We start from the raw sequence: 20,529 nt of genomic DNA on the forward strand, positions 1-20,529 counted from the left end.
TGAAAATAAGACCATATAGGCTATGATAAATGTACTAGAGGGCAAAATCAGACGTAAGAATGAAAATAAGACCATATCGGCTATGATAAATGTCTTGCTATATACGTTTTCGTTGCACACGAAAATATCTAGTGTATGTTTATTCATATATACAAACAGTTAGTTAATGTTATACATACAATATTCATGTAGCGTTTGAAAATTTTATGTATAAGTCGACACAGCACAGTCCGTTTCAGAACTTCGTAGATTCTAAGTTAAATCAGTGTATGAATGTTTTTATGATAATAAGAAACAAATGTGTAATTTTCAGGACTATTTTGTAATGAAATTAATATATGTGAAAGCCTTGAAGTACGCTGTACAAATAGTCAAACTCGATGGAATAAAATATTAATTTCTACTTATTCAATTTCAAACAATTTGTTTGTTATTACAAATTCAACACTCAATTGTACTTTAGTTAATGCAGTACTTCTTGTCTGTAGATAAGATGGTGGATATACTTGTCTAAGACGAAACCTCACAAAGTAGCAGTCCTGCATCAGTATTATAGCAGAACTTTTTGTCTGTAGATAGGATGGTAGATATACTTTTCTATGACGAAACCTCACAAAGTAACAATTCTGCATCATTAATATAGCAGTACTTCTTGTCTGTAGATAGGATGGTAGATATACTTTTCTAAGACGAAACTAAGCAAAGTAACAATTCTGCATCAGTAATATGGCAAAACTTCTTGTCTGTAGATAGGATGGTGGATATACTTTTCTAAGACGAAACTACGCAAAGTAACAATTCTGCATCATTAATATAGCAGTACTTCTTGTCTGTGAAGGTCGGGCGTGGTCAAGTGGTTAGCATGCTGGCCTGCGTATCAGAAGGTTCAAGAATCCTGCCTCGATGCTGCTGAACACCCTCCGAACTCTCAGATCCTAGTGCATTATAAAAGTGGTTATGGTTCAATAATTAACGTTACAATCAATCCATTCAAAGATGAACTCAGCTCTTATTTCGGCAAGTATTACCGATTGGTTGCCTGCCTTCTGGCGAGTATTTCCAAATGAAGATCTGCATCCTAGGGGCCTATGACCTTGGTGTTTAACAAGTGTCGCTCGCTTAAGGTGCTCTTTAAATTGAAAATACTGTTACGAATTGTCTGCCAATAAGGATTTTTATTTTCAACTTATGTAGTTTTTGTTTTACATGGCAATTCGTGTACAAATTTATAATGTTTTGGCATTAAAAATCTTATTATTACACTATACATTATACAAAAATATAGTAAACAAAAATCCTTCTAACAACGAATTTAAAGTAAATTGTAATTTATTTACATTACAAAAAATTTGGTTATTATTATTTTGTTGGAAATAATTAAATATTCTATTATTTTTTATCTGTGTAACATTCCAGATTTTACCTCATGATTATTTATTTACAGTCTCCTGTTTTAAACGTATCTTCCACTTTTACTGAACATTGTGAAATATCAAATAATGCTGTCAGACAAAACCTTTGGTGAAAACATTTTGATAAATATAACTTAAATTATTTTATAATGTCTTCTGAATTCCCATATATGTATTAAACTATTATATCATAACAATGTATTATACAAGTATTTATATAAGTTAGTATTATTATATACAAGGTTTTTCTAACATGCTGTAAGTAACATCTTAACACCTGCAACACGTGCCAAGCCGGCATATTGACATGGATCTAAAAAATGAGCAATTCCGAAAAGGTTTCAGTTGTTTTAACTAACAAAAAAAAAAAGACCTGACCTGTCACCTAACCCGTGAACATGAGAGCCAACATGGAGAAGTTAACTTGTAATGTAAAGTAAAACGATGTAGCAATGAAATATGCTTGAAATTTTCTAGATGTGGTTGTATATGTGATGGTTTAAGTGTAGCGATTAAGTTAAACCGTGGGTCCTGGTCGGATGAAGGAAAAACTTATTCGAAGATATTCCAATCTATTTGACATACCAGCTGAATTGGAGATTAATCATTTGATTACTGCAGTGACAGCGAAATATAAAAAGAACGGACACAATAGTATCGTTATCTTCAAAAAGTGGGAATGGAATCATATATAAGAAATCATTAGTTTCAATATTTTGTAAAATTAATGGCACATTAAAGCCCAAAAATGCAGCGTTGAAGATGATGTCTCTAGCGATTCTTAAGTTAACAATACCATTTCTGCAATGAAGAGTAAATACAAAAAGGATGGTATAATGCCCAGTATGGTACCACCATAGTATAATACATAAAGATTTCATCATGTCAACTTTTGATTAATATTTAGTTTATTTGTTTGTTTTCGTTTTAGAAGTTGTGCCGAGCTTTATTCATCGAGATCTATCGAAATAACCCTAAATCACCAGTTTCCGGGAATAACCCCCTGTTCACTATCCTAGGTTCAGTACTAAAAAAAGCTGAGCTGGCTCGTGTGGCAGGTGTTAAAATTCCATGTTAGATCGTTGAAACTATTTGTTTTTAATGGACTAACAGTGGAACAAATAATCCTAAAGAACTGTGCGTAAGAAATGGTCTTCAATCCGTATGTCAAATATAGAACTGTAAGTATAGTATATTATTGTGTCAAAACACAAGTCATCTGAAGAAACAGCGATGAAGTACACACATATATACAATGTTTGGATGATAGTTAATAACATAAACAGTTGCATGACAATCGATCTGACATTTTCAGCCGAATCGGAGATTCGTCAATTGATTACTGCAATGACAGCGAAACATAATAAAACGGACACAATAATATCGTTATCTTTAAAAAGAGAATGACAATTTATCTCCAAAGGAAAGAAAATATCTACTTTTTGAATTGTGCTTAAAATATTATCATTTAAATTGTGAATGTAAAATGTGTATTGGATGTGATAAAAAGCCTTGTTTTTGACCCATACAAAATCAAAAACTTATTAACAAACGGATCACTTTTTTATGAACAAAATATTATTTTTATTTTGTTTTAATCGGTATCATGTCTAAGCATGGGAACTTATAACATTTTGTTTGTATTTCTTGATCAAGTTCCTGATTATCCCTATAACATCTGACATCATCATGGTTGGAAGTGGAAACCGTTTAAGTTTCGTGTTGGTGTGGTCAATGCTTGTTGTGATCTGGGGTCAGAGACCATTGTGTTCACTACGCGATGTCGCCACTATAGAAGACTTGGAAGAGCTCATTCAGCTCACTGCTAGAAGTCTTGGCGTAAGAGAAATGTCACTACTGAAACAACTTCAAGGACATCTAGACGAGAAGAGATATGTCACGGTAAAGTTTTCTCCTTTTCATCATGAGTCACTAACACGACTGATTAAAGTTAAATTATAGGATTTAATAACTACTTGCCTGTTATAGTCAAACAAGGTCTTGATGTGCAAGTCGGTTAAATACTTTTAGTTAATTAGTCGTAGTATTTATACATTTTGTATGAAGAAGTATAACTTTACGTATAAAATTCTGTCGAAGCAATCTAGTATGTTCTGCCATCAATAAAACTCTTCCTTATACTTGTAAATCGTTGTTTGCCTACCTATTATTCCTGTACGTACTTTGTTTTTATGAGAAAACTCTGTATTATGCACTTTAATGAGAAAACAGTGTAGTATGTCATAGTGAGACAACTCCGATTTGTGTAGTTCAACTAAACAACCCCATTATGTTAGTTCAGTGAGACAATTCTGTATTATATTCTTTAATGAAACAACCGTGTAGTAGATCTCATAGTGGGACAACTCCGGTGTATGTGGCTTAACTAAACAACCCCAATTCATGTTCTTTAGTGAGAAATCTCAATAATAAATGTAACTTCATAAGGCACCTTCGTATTATGTACCGTATTGAGAAAACGTCACAGTACGTAGCTTAGAGAGCCAACACCAGAGCATGTTGGTTGGTGAAACAACCCCATGGTATATATTTTGTGAGAGAGTTACGTAGTAGGAAAGTTCAGAAAACATTTCTATAGTATGTACTTTAGTGAGAAACACTGATTTAGGTACTTTAGTGAGAAACACTGATGTATGTACTTTAGTGAGAAACACTGATGTAGGTACTTTAGTGAGAAACACTGATGTATGTACTTTAGTGACAAACACTGATGTAGGTACTTTAGTGAGAAACACTGATGTAGGTACTTTAGTGACAAACACTGATGTAGGTACTTTAGCGAGAGAGCTCCGTAGTAAGGAAATTGGTGAGACAACTCCGTACTTTGCACCTTAATAAGATATCTCCGTAATATGTAGTAGCTTAAAAAGAAAACTAAAAGATATGTACTTTAGTTATACAACTCTGTACCAAAACATCTCCATAGTATGTAGCTCAGTGAAACAACCTCAAAACTTTAAAAGTTCATTATAGCTTAAATTTTAGCTTTTCATTAATGGAGAAATAGAAACTACATTTACCCGAAAAGGTTATTTTTTAATAAATTTCAGAATATCCTATAAAGATTTGTTAGTGTAAGCAAAGAACTGTATTAGTTTTCAACTGTGGTGTTATTCGTATTAAATACAAAAGTTTTAAATGAATAAAGCGTTCTTTATACTAATATTGGTAACTTTACAATTTTTGCCACTAGGCTTTTGGTTTTCAGACAATATATTGAATTCAAATCTTAAACTAATGAAGGAATATTTGCAAAGCATTTGAGGGACGGCCACAAGACTTAAAAAAAATATCGTTGAAAAGTTGTGGGAAGTGTTTAAAGATGCTCTCTTTCAGTTAAGTAATGCATACGAATCAGTATCCTCTCTCATGTGACAAGTGATTTAGTTACCTCAGTACAATCGAGCCATGTGTTAAAGTAAACATTTGAATGAACTGCTCCAAAAATATTGCACACTTGAAAAAACATGTTATATTCACCTAGATGTGAATAAAACATACACAAGTACTTGATATCTTATTTGAAAAGAATTATCTTCAGAATCGTGCTATTTTTCTCCTTTGACTGAAATGGCCTACAAGAAATCTTGTATGACATTCAGTAACATATAAAATATACATGAAACTGATTGCATAGAACATAAACATTCTCAGCATTAAAAATATTTTGTAGTCATGATCGAAACAGACATTGCTGAAGGACTCATCAAGTTATTTTAAATTTAAACGTCAAGTAATCCTGAAGGATTGATGTATATTATATATATTTTAGGTGTAATATAACAACCAGACTTGTTACATTCCACTGTAGGTTGTGAACAATGAAATATATTACTGTAATAAATATCTAAATGATGCTATAAAAAATTTATCACACTTCAGATAGATGCCTTTCGGTGAAATATACTGCATTAAAGTATTTCATTTATCTGAAGTGGACAACTGAGATCGGCTTTAGTTCAAACACGCAACATTTAGCCAACTAAACTAACACTTTTACTTTTCAGTTTTCATTTCACAAGGAATTTGACGAGATTCTTGAGATATGTTTGTTGGCTTGTAAAGTTTGGAATTTGCGTGTTGTCTCTTTGTTTCGCTGAAAATGGCGATATTAAGTTGTTTAACTAAAGACGTTTTACAGACATACTCCTACTGCCAGAGCTTTCAGACTTACTTAAGGTCTTAATCATTACTTAGTTCACTTCTTTTCCTTAACTTCACGTGCTTAGTACTTCACTTAATCCAAACATTTTACTTCCATCGATAATGCATACTCGTTAGATAAAAGTAAAAACATTTTAAGACTACTTCTCTTTTTTCACTTCTTTTCCTTAACTTTGCGTGCTTAGTACTTCACTTAATCCAAACATTTTACTTCCATCGATAATGCATACTCGTTAGATAAAAGTAAAAACATTCTTTTCACCATGTGAAGTACAGGATTATAAAAGTCTTCATTTTAATTAAGATACATAAAATTTAAAAAATGACCTTAGTGAATTAAACTAGTTTGTTAGTCATTATAACAAAAATTAATATAACAAACCCAATATACATAAAACGATTTTGGTACTTCACCAAGTTGTTACTCATGTCACCACATCGGTTATGCTCTCTCTCTCTCTCTCTGACGCCCTTGCATCTTCACAATAACCCTGCAGCGTATTTTCCATTGTAAGAGGCTTCGTCGTAGTGCTATAATGTCCAATGCACACCACTTCTCCCCGCGAGCCTTCTATAATCCATTTAATATGCGAATACTACGGTTTCTTAGCGCCAATTTCAACAGTCAGATCGCACAGAAATCTATAAGCGCGACATTTGGCGACTTTATCGGTATATTCTCGCCGGCTTCAACACACCACAGTGTGCTTATTACGGCTTTGGTACGACTTGTTGTAAGTCTCTTACTGGACAATTCTGGTACCCCTTATTGATCCATGTTCCTTTGTATCCCAATGCTCTTAAGTACAAGAAATATTCCCGTTTTGGAAATTTAAAATCTCGATCTTAAACACATCAAATACGATCAATTTTCAGTGGCACCACTCTACCTATCAAATGCCTATCAATGTCATATTGTAGCTCTGATAACGTTCCTTTTATATCGGTTGTGGTTATTACATGACCCGCTGATTTTCATATTAAGAAGTGTTTTAATATTACGTACCCAACTCTCCGTGTAATAGAAAATGCAGAACGCAAACCTCAATTGCTTGGTATATATATATATATATATAGTACAGATTAATGTATTAATAACTACAACTCATGTTTAATCTTTTCAAAGATACCGTAAAGGCGCAGAGTGGAGCATCAATAATTATGAAAATTGCGTAGGCTGTGTAAGGTAAGATACTTAAGAACAATAGCGTAAAGATAGTATTTCATGACAACCGAGTTTACCAAATCAGAGAAAGCGCTCAAAAAGGAATTTTAAATGTTACGAAATGATAAGATATGGGACAGTCAACGTATACATAAACATCAAAGGAGATTAAACAATGAACTAGATAATGAAATGAAGAACATATAGACAAAATAAAAAAATATATACTAATATCCTTCTCATCATAACCCCCAAACAGTTACATTTCTGGTTCTGTTTTCTGTGATGAATTTTAATTTATAATATTTTATTGGTATTATTACGGACAGTTATTGTTATTTCTGCTCGCTAGTTAGATTTGGGAATTATATTTTCCATACATAAATTGAACGTGCAGAAACGTGTCGATAATTAAGTATAAACAAAGAGCGAGAGCCTTGGTTAGATGGGACTGGTTCAAATTATCCACAAGTTCTTTGTACTATTGAAACTGAAGTGCTTTTTAAGGTCCTGCACTTGTTGAACCACGTTTCTTTTTACTTTTTTTTTAAGCCAAGAGACTTTGCGAAATGCATTGATAACGATCTAGAGGAATATATCCTTTAGCATAAAAATGTATAACGTATTCTGTGTTTGGACCTGAGAAGGATATAAACAGTCGATCGTTATTTTGAAGGAATGTTCAGTGATGTCTGCATTAGTTTTTGACTACTATTCACTTCAAGTTTTCTTCGAAGTAAAAGAAAAGAGTTATATTCTACTTACTTGTTGCTCACAGTTAAAAACGAAGGCAATAAAAATTTTGGAGAAAGAAAAGTAATGTGGCATACGATAGTACCCATGATGTGAAGATCTTCCGAAATTGTTCTCAGACTTTGAAAAATATGGTGACGAAAAAGTACATTTCAAAGCCTTGAAATTATTTCTTTTTAATAATCTAATTAATAAGTTAAACATTACTGTTCACTAAAAGACGTTTGGAAAAATTTTGTAGCTACAGTTGCTGTGGTAAAAAATGCTGCTTGCGCGTCATACTATTTTTCAGAGTTAAGTAGGTTTGGCTTTGATTTGGTTTTTGAATTTCGTGCAAAGCTACACGAGGGCTATCTGCGCTAGCCGTCCTTAATTTAGCAGTGCAAGAAGGCAGCTAGTCATCATTACCCACCGCCAACTCTTTGGCTACTCCTTTACCAACGAATAGTGGGATTGACCGTCACATTATAACACCCCCCACGGCTGAAAGGGCGAGCATGTTTAGTGTGACGAGGATTCGAACCCGCGACCCGCAGAGTTAAGTAAGCAACGTGACAGAAATACTATCTTCTATATGAATTACAAAAGCTATTTATGGTTTAAAGAACGACAATAATTGAATCTGTTGTCTCTTAATAAATCAGTCTGAAAAAAACTGACATCAAAAGGACATCAATCTTATTTATAAAATGCAATTGCAGTCCGTGATGACCCCTTATTCAATCATTTGTTGTTTGGTAACAAATGATGCTTCCTGTATATAATTGACATTTTTGGTTTAAAGTTGTATCATAAAACAAAGACACTACTACCTGAAAAATAGAAGAATACATTTGTTTCTGAAAGATTTTGTTTGTTTCTTTATGAAATATAGTAGTATAAAACGAAAAGGAAACAACAAAAGTTAGTCACACACAAAGAGTTTACATTTTAAATGTTCCAAAATGTTCTCAGATTTATGACTCGAAAAAAAACACGTTAGTAACATATTCTTGTGAGTGTAATATGTGACCAGATATGTCTAGGCCGCTGAGATGGTTTGAGATCAGGCTATCATAAAATGTTGTACAAGAGTAAATAGATTGGAAATTGGTTCCTAATGTTTACTTTATAAGCATTTACCATTTTCTCCTAAAATCGAAACTTACTTGGTGTGGTAACTGTGCAGCTTTTTTTATGGCACCACAGTGAACTTAGTTATTAGTAAGAATATTTATTGTAATGAAGTTGATATTTATGCATTGAAAGTGTCAAATCAACGCTATTTACTCTTAATAAGAACCTTATCATGTCACATCTGAAGAGTCAAAAGGTGTAAACTATTACAAAATGTTCACAAGTGTTCTTCCACCATATATATATATTTTCTTCTGTCTCATCAAACTTAAGAATATATTTTGAATAATTATGACCCAGCTAAGAATGGTGCTCAAAATTACGTATTTATGTTTGATTAACATCAAAAACAGGCAAGATCAAGAGATAAAAATAACATTTTTCTGTTAAGGGAGCAAACTGATAGGAAAAGGTAAACATTTCGTGCTCTTGTTTATAATTGTTGGTTAACAAACTGCTACACTTCTCATATTTAATTTAAACCTAAACTTGATATGATTGTAACTTATGGTGTATTTTCCTTTATCTGCTACAACTTTTTGTTGTTTTTTTTTACATCGCTTAATTTTCCTTGTTTTCTATTATTTTTCCTTGTCTTTCTATCATAGCACGCCACTTGAATAGACTAAAAACATTTTACGAGCACAAACATTTCAGTGTCATAAACGACACATTATTTGGATCATATAAACAAATTTACACAGGATTCGGATATCGATGACAACTGCTTGTATTTCTTTAATATTTTCGATTTCTAACATTATGCACATTTATGCTAAATCATTAAGAAAAACAACGTTTTTAAGGTAATATCGTTGTGGCATACAACTTTTGAATTGAGACCTTTTACCCCAGACAAATAGTTTCAGGGATAGCATTTCATTGACCTTGATTTGACCTTTAAACCGTGACATCTCGTCACGTACCAAATGTCTCGAATACGCCTAAATATCCAATTCGAGCACATTTTCCACATTCCACAACTACTTCACAACAACAGGGAAAAATCAGCTCTTTTGCCTCTCTTTGTATATATATCATTTGGCACCATTAAGCTAAAGTTATTGTATAACTTTTACTCTACTCCCACTCTTCAGTTTAATTGAATGATAAACCCTCAAACTACAGGGCCGTCTACGTAATGCATCATGTTCATTAATTTTGTTTGGGCTTGTTTCAACATTTAGTATGAAGAAGACCAAAACAACTTCGTGAAATCACTATGTAAAATACACAGAGGGGCCCAATCAGTAGTTAGTAGGATTAACTGCAATGCTGACTATACTTTTGTTTATATTTGTTATGTTACTCATATTTTAGAGACTCTGTAATTAACAAAGTTTGTTTAAACAACTGATTGGGATATTGTATCTCATCGTAATTTCTACGGGTTTAAAATATTTCAAAAGTGAAAATAAATGTTTCAAAAAGTGCAGATACGAACTATTAAAGCTGCTTTTCTCAACCAGTCAAGTATAATGTTTTGTGACAGTCAAGGATCAATAAGACGAACCGAGCGTGTGACCTACTGTGTAGCGGGCTTGAACTGTGAATTCGAGGAGTCATGGTTCGCATCTCGTTTTCCATAACATTCTTCGCATTTTGGAGTCGTGGATGTGCTATAAGAGTGATATTATAATTCTGTTATTTGGGCATACAAGGGAAGCCCAAGAGTTTGTGATGGTGTTGATGACTATAACTGCCTCCCCTCTAATCCCTTAGTTCAAAAGTAGGTCGAATGATCTATGGTTCGAGACTTGATGTCCCTGATCACGCTCTGCATAGTCAGCTGTAATTCCCTTATAAAAGTGAAAATGAATCCTGTTATTCGGTTCCAAGAGTCTGACATAACCTTAGTGGGGTATGTTATTCGGTTCCAAGAGTCTGACATAACCCTAGTGGCGGTGTGTTATTCGGTTCCAAGAGTCTGACATAACCCTAATAGCGGTGTATTATTCGGTTCCAAGAGTCTGACATAGCCCTAGTGGCGGTGTGTTATTCGGTTTCAAAAGTCTGACATAACCGTAGTGGCGGTGTGTTATTCGGTTCCAAGAGTCTGACATAACCCTAGTGGCGGTGTGTTATTCGGTTCCAAGAGTCTGACATAACCGTAGTAGCGGTGTGTTATTCGGTTCCAAGAGTTTGACATAACCCTAGTGGCGGTGGGTTATTCAGTTCCAACAGTCTGACATAGCCCTAATAGCGGTGTGTTATTCGGTTCCAAGAGTCTGACATAACCGTAGTGGCGGTGTGTTATTCGGTTTCAAGAGTCTGACATAACCCTAGTGGCGGTGGGTTATTCAGTTCCAAGAGTCTGACATAACCCTAGTAGCGGTGTGTTATTCGGTTCTAAGAGTCTGACATAACCCTAGTGGCGGTGTGTTATTCGGTTCCAAGAGTCTGACATAACCCTAGTGGCGGTGGGTTATTCGGTTCCAAGAGTCTGACATAAACCTAGTGGCGGTGGATACTGACTAGATTCTTTCTACTCAATAGTTCAGAATTAAACAAGACTATAAATGAATCCTAGGGTTCTCTGTTTGTTTGCTGAATTTCGCGCAAAGCTAGTCAAAGGCTATTTACGCTAGCCGTCCCTAATTTTTAAATGATAGACTTGGAGCGAAGGTAGCTAGTAAACATCCTCCACCGAGCATGTTTGGCGAAAGATTTCGATCCCCTGATCCGCAAAATGCTAGTCGATTGTCCTAACCACCAGGCTATGCCAGGCCCAAAGTTCTCTGATGTGACTGTTTAGCTCACGTGCATATAAAGTGACCTAAGTCTATTTTCTTTTAAGCAATAAAACATTTCGTTGTCTTTATGTATCAATACGTAATAATCAGAAACATTTTTACTTCTTGGTTAAGAACTTCTTGGTAGGAAGAATATGCAAGAATGTCCACTCCAGAGGTGCACAAGGGTCTACTTTTTGTCAGCAGTGAAACAACGTTGGCGAGGTTCAAATATGAAATGCTACTTTTCTCACCTGTAAGACAACCCTGGCAAGGTTAATATATGAAATACTAATTTTGTCAGCTGAAAGATAACGCTGGCGAGGTTGATATATAAAATGTTACTTTCGTCAGTGGTGAGACAACGCTGGCGAGACTGATATATATATATGAGGTGTTAATAGTGTTAAAATAAAAAAGTATTCGGTAGTAAAGACGTAAACAGATACATTAGCTTGCGATGAAACATGTCGAAGTCGAGAGTTAGTTCTTTGAGTTGCCAGAAGCTGAATTCAACTTTTTGTTACTAAGTTAGTACGATTTGTTTGAAACTACCTGTGGATATGTCAAACATTAGAGAGAGTATTGTGAAAGACCAAATGCAGATGTTATTAGGGCTATAATTCTAGAAGTTAATAACTAATGAAACATTAAGATATATATCCCTCTGTTTTTCTTACAGGAAACAGTACGGCAAAGGAACGAGAAGAAGTTAATAACTAATGAAACATTAAGATATATATCCCTCTGGTTTTTCTTATAGGAAACAGTACGGGAAAGGAAAGAGAACATCCCAACGTCACAAAATGTATTTATCTCACCACGTGGCCCGCTGATTCCCATGCCTCCACCAGGACTACGACCGAGGTCTTTCCGACAGCTACCAAGACGCCCTGATAATGGCTTCTTCTCTACTTTTAAAATGACAACGCCTCCGGTAAGTTCACAAAACTGCATATGGCTATAAATACACAATGGTTTGCTGATACACTTAGCACAACTTGTTAAAAGAGTAGTGCCAGGCTGCTAATGTACGCAATTTTACTAATACTTTACGTACAATGTGTTAAAAAGTTGTAATAATATAATTTACTTGATTATTTGGTATAAGTAGTATTTTAACATTTATATCAGTAAAATAGTGAGTACTTGCAGTCCAAATTTTGCTTTAACATCAGGTGCTTGATGTATAGCTACATTAGTATAAATTATCTACCTAACACTTTGTAAGATTCCTATCTAGAACAATTCGATACGTTGTGCTTAATGTGTCATTAAAGTAGTGTACATTAATGGCTCTCCCGTGACTTGGTGGTAAGACTGAGGGCTTATAAGCTAAACATTAGATTTTGGCACCCATGAAGGGCAAAGCACAAATAGTTCATTGTGTATCTTTACGCTTAACAACAAAGAATCTCCTAACACATTGTATGTAAAGTATTAGTAGTATCAGTAAAACAGTGTACATTAGCGGCCTAGCACAACATATTGTATGTAAAGTATTAGCATTATTAGTAAAACAGTGTACTTTATCGGCCTAGCATCACTTTTTAACACACTGCATGTAAAGTGTTAATAGTATTAGTAAAACAGTGTATATTAGCAGCCTAATAAATGGATACATAAGCTACAACGGTTATCTGCACACAATTAAAATATCTTAACTGAAACCGAAAACTGCACCAATTTTGAGTTTTCCATCGAAATAAGCTCTTTCTGATATTTTTCTATTTTCATATTTTCGACGAAAAGCCTAGCCCATGATTTTCCCAAATTTTGAAAAAAAAATTGTTTTCCTTAAATTTCAATACAAAGATGCCCTTGATGTAAGACTTTCAAAATGGATATCCTTTCATCAAAATTCCCAATAGTTATTTCATAATCTGTTAGACATGACAGCCTTACCGTGGCACCTTTTGTAGAGCTATTATCAAGATTCAGTCGTCAAATGAAGCATGACTCGACGTGCCGACTTGGACTGTAACGGCATGGTGAAGCCCCAAAATCGTTTCAATGAATCATACGCAACCTCCTGATCACAAACTAAGAGAATTTCCTATATTTAGGCGGTTACTACTGAGTCACCTGTTTGTATTAGTAATTACTCATAAACCCAGTTTTATCGAAACTTTGACAATTATGTTGTAAATGTTTTTCTCATCAACTTAAAAACATATTTCCAAAACATTGATAATTAAAGATTGCCATGTTTCTAATATTTCTTATACAGCTTTCTTTTTCCACCTTATGATTCATTTTAACCCGTGAAAAGAAGTCATCTAGTATCGTCATAAGTTTTTTTGCCAAACAGTAAACCTCGTACGGTCAGTATTTCACTTGGATTGTAGTGAATTTGTTTTCACTGAATTATATATTATCTATTCACACACTGTGACAAGGATCTTTACTAGTTTTATCACATGACATCTAAGAACAATAGTGTGCTAAAGTGAGATATCCCAAGTAACAATTATACACCCTTTTTAACGACAATTATATTTTGAGGAAGAATTACGTTATTTAGTAATAATTATCTCAGTTTTTCCGTAACAAACCTATACTCTTTATTCAACCTCACCGACTCTGGTTGGTCATGTAGCACCCTTCACTACACCGGTGAGCGTTTATTTAAGGGCATGTACAGGGGCTACGTCCAATAAATCTGAAAATGCTATGTCGCAAAGTATTGTTTATTTTCATCAGCAGAAAATCAGTGGGTTTGGTTCTTAGATCTTTAGATCTTATCCATATAACAGAAAGAAATAAGGCGGAAACAATTAATGGTATCTATATCTATATTCTATTTCAATAAAAATGTTAACTTTTTCTTACGTATATTCAAAGGTATTAAGTATCTAAGTTAAGAAATTATCAACAGAGCGACACATATTTCTCTCTAGACCAAAAGTAGAAACTACAGATATTAAACTAAATTTTTTAGAAGTGTTGAATAAACAGAGAACTAAACATGAATATTTGTCAAATCAAACAAAATGTGTGTGTGGCACAATGTAATTAAAGTTTTGTGAGAGTCTTAATTTGTTACTAACAATTGTGTTTTGATTAAACCGTCAGTTAGACATTCTAGATACTATACATTTAAACAAAATGTGTGTGGCACAATGTAATTAAAGTTTTGTGAGAGTCTTAATTTGTTACTAACAATTGTGTTTTGATTAAACCGTCAGCTAGACATTCTAGATACTATACGTTTAAACAAAATGTGTGTGGCACAATGTAATTAAAGTTTTGTGAGAGTCTTAATTTGTCACTAACAATTGTGTTTTGATTAAACCGTCAGCTAGACATTCTAGATACTATACATTTAAAATACTAATTATCTAGAATTGTAAATATATATATATATGAATTCTTTTAGCACAGTTTCGATAATTTCTCATCTATTACCAAACCGTATTACTTTGATTGGTCAACTATATCCAATGCAGCATAATTTAAAGGAAAGTGTAACGTTCCTGGTGGTTAGGACGCTAGACTCGCAGTGTGGTGGTCGTGGATTCGAATTCCCTCACTTGCTCTTTCAGCTGTGGTAACGTTATAATGTGACGGTCAATCCCACTATTCGTTGGTAAAAGAGTAGCCCAAGTGGGTGGTGATGACTAGCTGCCTTTCCTCTGGTCTTTCACTGGTAAATTAGGGACGGCTAGCTTGGATATTCCTCGAGTAGCTTTGTGTGAAATTCGATTAACAAAAGACAAACAAGAAATTATAATCGTAAAAACATCATGAATTAATTACTTTTAATTACTCTCCAAGCACGGAGTATTGTAACCTTCGAACAGGAGCGTTTTGATTTGGCGAATTTGCTCTATGTGCTAGTTTTTTGTTTAGTTTCATTTTATGACCACCTGAAAACGCTTCTAAGCTGAAGTAGTTTAAACTTCGTGGAGTTATTCGCTTTCAGTTAAATGATAGATTCTGATATAAGTTGACATCAACCCTCAGATGGACATGGTATAGACATTATTTCCTGAAGTAAAGTGATGAAGTGTTTCGGTTGGACTCGAAATCGATTACTGGTTGGTCTCCATTGTAGCAAATAAAACATTATCGATATTTCAACTTAGGTTTAGATCTAGCAAATCATGATTGAAGAAAAAAATGTTTCGCTTTAACCAAACAATCGGTCATTGAAGAAATGCAAAATTAATGTCAATCACTAGGTGACACATCGCTAATAAATTCCCAAGAGAGAAACTATACAAAAAGACATTTGGAATAGTTTCGAAAACAGAAAAATAAGTTCTCATAAACTGTTAGCTCATCCAGATATTTAAAAAAAGAGCCCTTGGTTTTTTACTTGGCATTACTTAAAAACAGTTCTCAAGGAATTTTCATCGATATAACAATGGACAAATTTGTTATAAAATATGTGACATAGCCCTGAGATTCATCGAATAATTAAAAGGTTATCATAATGGAGCAAAAAGGTGACATATGACAAATTAATTCACGCCATTAACCTAATTATAATTATAACCTAAGGCAATAATCAAAATGTCTCTAAATTTGAACATCTAAATGAGGTACATTATTAATCGACCTATTTTGAGGAAAACCACATCTCATAAGAAACTTATATTAATGGAAGTTTTTATTTTTTATTTAATCAGAGTGACAAAAACGTCAGAATATTTTACTGAGAGGATCTTCTTGTGTAAACTAACTAATAACGAACAAATTGTAGCTTCTGTTAGGGTCAAGCGTGGCTTATTTTTAGCATGCTCCGATTGTGAATCCGATTGTGCGCAGTCCATTACCTGAAAAATACGCTCTGCATTTTCAGGCTGTTGGTGTAGTAAAATATTAACAATCAAATTACATTTGCGCGAAAATACGCGAACAATTGCTCTTACAAAAACATACACTCATTTCTACGGATTAAATTAATAGGCAACGGCTTCAAGAATCTTCGTCCCTAAAAGTAAAAATATGCAAAGATAGCTGTGTAACGCATTCCACAAATAATTACAATACTATTTTCAGGAGTATCATAAGACTACTGAAGATATCTTGTATTCCACAAAAAAATCGTCTTATTAAAGCTGAATATGTTTTCTCGTTCTGAACTTGTTCAACACAAATATGTCATTTATAACGAATCTCTGCTAAACCTTTAGTTTCGCTGATGAACGTTGCTTAACTTGATAATGGATTTAGGACTGACAGAAGTGTCAGAACACACAATACCTGTAAATAATAATTTATCTTCGTGTTACCTTTATCTTATACTACAAAATGTACAAAAGTTAGACGAAAACTGAAGCTCCGGTAAATAATAATTCGTGAAGATGAAAATAAACAAGTTTCAGTAATTTTAAGGTAAAACGGTGTCTTTAGTTCCAATGTTATTTACATGTAAAATATTGATTATTATACAGTTTATTTTAATTTAGTCTCAAATAAGAAACTTTTACTTTCGCAACGTGGTCCTAGCTAACGCTTGAGGCTTTCAGATTTGGTATGGATATTACGTTAGATTACAGAGTAAGTATTGTACTTCTGCATGGACTCATTCATCATAGTATGTGTATTTCAACAGTTGGCGAGTCCTTTCTCCAACTTAATGTCAACGATTGCAGATACTCGTCTCTAATGTCATATGAACATCTAGAAAGGCCTTTCTCTAATGTTATGTCAAATCTAAAGAGGCCTATCTCTAACCTAATACCAACGATTACAGATACTTGTCTCTAATATAATGTCAACAATTACATATATTTGTCTGTAGTGTTATGTCAACATGTAGCGAAGCCTGGCTCTAATGTAATGTCAACGATTGCAGATACTCGTCTCTAATGTCATATGAACATCTAGAAAGGCCTTTCTCTAATGTTATGTCAAAGCTAAAGAGGCCTATCTCTAACCTAATACCAACGATTACAGATACATGTCTCTAATATAATGTCAACAATTACATATATTTGTCTGTAGTGTTATGTCAACATGTAGCGAAGCCTGGCTCTAATGTAATGTCAACGATTACAAAGACTTGTCTCTAACGTTATCTCACCAGCTAAGGCCTATTCCTAATTATATATCAAAAATGGACGAGGCATATTCCTAATGTTATATTAGTCATTAGGCCGTTTAGAATGTTATATGAGTGGCCATGGAGAACAACATATGTTTTTATACCTGGTAAGTTTAACTATTTTTCTTTATGTGCCTTTATTTCTTTCTTATGCCAACGGAAAATAGTTTTTTGTGATTTTTCTTTATGTATATGATTTTTAGATTATTTTTAATGTTTATTTTGTAGTGATTTACTTTATTATTATTTATTATCACTTTCGAATTGTAAGTAAATGTAATTTCAATTTCTTTATTATTATAAGCATTTATGTCATAGGAAACGTCCCGGTACTGCATAACATCTTAATTGGTCTCTTATTAAGCCTATGCAATTCACAAATCTTCTATTTTGAACGTGCCATTAGTGTTGTAATTTAGCAAACGCACAACTTTCTAACTCGAAATTAGGTACTTGTAAAGATTTTAGATAACTCTGAGTACAGTTTGAAAGTAATTTGCAAAAAAAAAAAAAACATTGAAAAAGTTAATATAAATTAATAACTCCTTACAGGCAGGAGTCCGAGTCAAGATTATTTCCGATCACAATTCTGTACCTCTCTTTGACGTCATTGTAACGTTATCGCCATTGATGAGCGTGGAAGATGCCCTTCATCAAGCAAGTATTAAGTACAGCCGCATGATGTCGCTACCTTTGGCACGGAGTTTGATTGTACTACACCATTCTCAACTTCTACAATGTTCCATTGTGAAAGGAATGCCAGAAATTTCGGAATTTCGGATGATACGCATTCTAGATAAAGACGAGAATGTAAGACTTAAAAAATTAACCTGATCCGGTTATGTACTTAGAAATTTCGTTGTTTGACGTTTTTAGTTCAATATTTCATTAAATCAAAACTAGTTAGTAGCGTATATGTTAACATTTATGTACAGAAAAGGCACAAAATAAAATGAGGTATAAAAGTGTAAGTGGTAGAAGAAGAGAAATAATACAACCTACAATTTTGATAGCTGGTACATGGCGCTACATAGTGACTTTGAAAGCCGATTTGCTTATCATGTGACGCCATTAGGAATTGCAGTTGAAAATGTATTTGATGCCGTAACTTATTGATTAGTCATCGATTAATAGATTGTTACAACTACTCAATGTTAACGCTTGAGAGAAAAAACCCATCATATTCAACATTATATGATGCACATCATTAAAGATATGCTTTAAGCTGTTCTCTCTTGTGCCCTACCTCACCTGAATCTGTTGCTGGAAGGTACAATGAGCATTTTATGTAACACGCATAGGTACTACTTAGTCTTAAAACGAAATGAAATTTACAATATTTCAATTTAGCAACACCATCTGTGATCGTTTTCTTGGTGTGTTTTTTTCATGAATGTGAATTGCACATGTGTTTACATAGCTGTAGCAACTGTAGCTAAGATGTGATTGAATATTTTGTTGTTTTTTTCTGTATTTTCTGAAACAGCACTAACCAAATATTCATTAGAACTTTTAACAAAATGGCGCCACTTTAGCGAAGCTTCTGTGAGAAACATTTGGAAATAATTAGATATAAAAAAAAGATAATGTATTATTAAATAGAGATGAAAGTCCTGCGAATATATATGCAAAAATGTGGTATAACCTTCTATAAAAAGTTCACGTGAGAATTATAACCCTGTACAGAGGTCACATGACCTATTTAAAAAAAAGTATAAGTAATACAAGATTATGTCTTGCAACACACTCCTGAAGATGATATTTCAACGTCAAAACATGTAAAGTCAACATTTTAGTGACCATAGACTGACCTTAATTACAACGTTTTTAATTGTGTACCTATTTTAACGTTGTGTGTTATTTAGTATTTTAACATTCTGCACAAATGTTAGTAGATAATACTCAACATCTCATTACCTCAGTCAATTCGCATCAAAGTAATAAAACAGCTATCGAACATCAGCTTAGTACTTCTGATCATTTTAAAACAAAATAACTATCTAATATAAGAAACAAAATAGTATACTTCGGTTCTCGTCACAATAATCACTAATGCAACATTTATAATTAAGAAAGAGTAAAATGAAAATAATTATGAACATCTACATCTATTTATCATTGAAATCAATCATTGTATAGTTCCTGTACTAAACATTTGTCTACTATGTGTAATAAACTGAGTAATGTGTATTTCATTGGAAGATAATTTATTCCTTCGAATATTTGTTTCCAAGTTTTGAATGCATATCTTTTTACGAAGCATAATGGTATTTGAAGATACGTGTTTGACTTAAGACGTGTAAACAAATAGTAAGTAATTATCAATAACTTGTGATGAAAGCAAGCTACCTACATATACCCAAAATAAAAATTAACCTGGTAAGTAATGTAGTTAATTTAATATGCCAGTCTAATTAGAAGTATGCAATGTCGAAGAACTAACACTGCGTATAGAACATGTTTACTTTGTACTCATAAGATAAACCTGCTCTTGTGGAACTCTGTTCCTGTTTGGATGCAAATCTAGTGATCAGAGACTGTCATTGTTCATCAGACTCAGCTTTGTTATTGTGGAACTACCTTTCTTGTCAGACACAGCTCTGTTATTGTGGGACTTCTTTGCTGATCAGACACAGCTCTGTTATTGTGGGACTGCCTTTGTTGTCAGACACAACTATGTTATTGTGGTACTGTCTTTGGTGTTAGACACAAATCTGTTATCGTGGGACTGCCTTTGTTATCAGACACAGCTCTGTTATTGTGGGACTGCCTTAGCTACTCAAACATTGCCTTTGCTGATCAAACACAGCTCTGTTGTTGTTGGACCACCTTTGTTATCAGACACAACTCTGTTATTGTGGGACTGCCTTAGCTACTCAGACATTGCCTTTGCTGATCAGACACAGCTCTGTTGTTGTTGGACCACCTTTGTTATCAGACACAACTCTGTTATTGTGGGACTGCCTTAGCTACTCAGACATTACCTTTGCTGATCAAACACAGCTCTGTTGTTGTTGGACCACCTTTGTTATCAGACACAACTCTGTTATTGTGGGACTGCCTTAGCTACTCAGACATTGCCTTTGCTGATCAGACACAGCTCTGTTGTTG

General features: G+C 33.7%; 1 protein-coding gene across 1 annotated transcript in view; it reads left to right on the forward strand.

The window, feature by feature from the left end:
• LOC111086708 overlaps positions 1-20,529 on the forward strand; it is a 38,225-nt gene that overhangs the window by 12,208 nt on the left and 5,488 nt on the right. Inside the window, exons 2-4 of the mRNA XM_022390647.1 lie at positions 3,069-3,314; positions 12,127-12,300; positions 17,971-18,228. Coding sequence (XP_022246355.1) covers positions 3,102-3,314; positions 12,127-12,300; positions 17,971-18,228 — 645 coding nt within the window. The 5' untranslated portion in view covers positions 3,069-3,101. The remainder of the gene's footprint in view (positions 1-3,068; positions 3,315-12,126; positions 12,301-17,970; positions 18,229-20,529) is intronic.

Source organism: Limulus polyphemus, unplaced genomic scaffold (assembly GCF_000517525.1).
Source record: "Limulus polyphemus unplaced genomic scaffold, Limulus_polyphemus-2.1.2 Scaffold1347, whole genome shotgun sequence".
Lineage (NCBI taxonomy): Eukaryota > Metazoa > Arthropoda > Merostomata > Xiphosura > Limulidae > Limulus > Limulus polyphemus.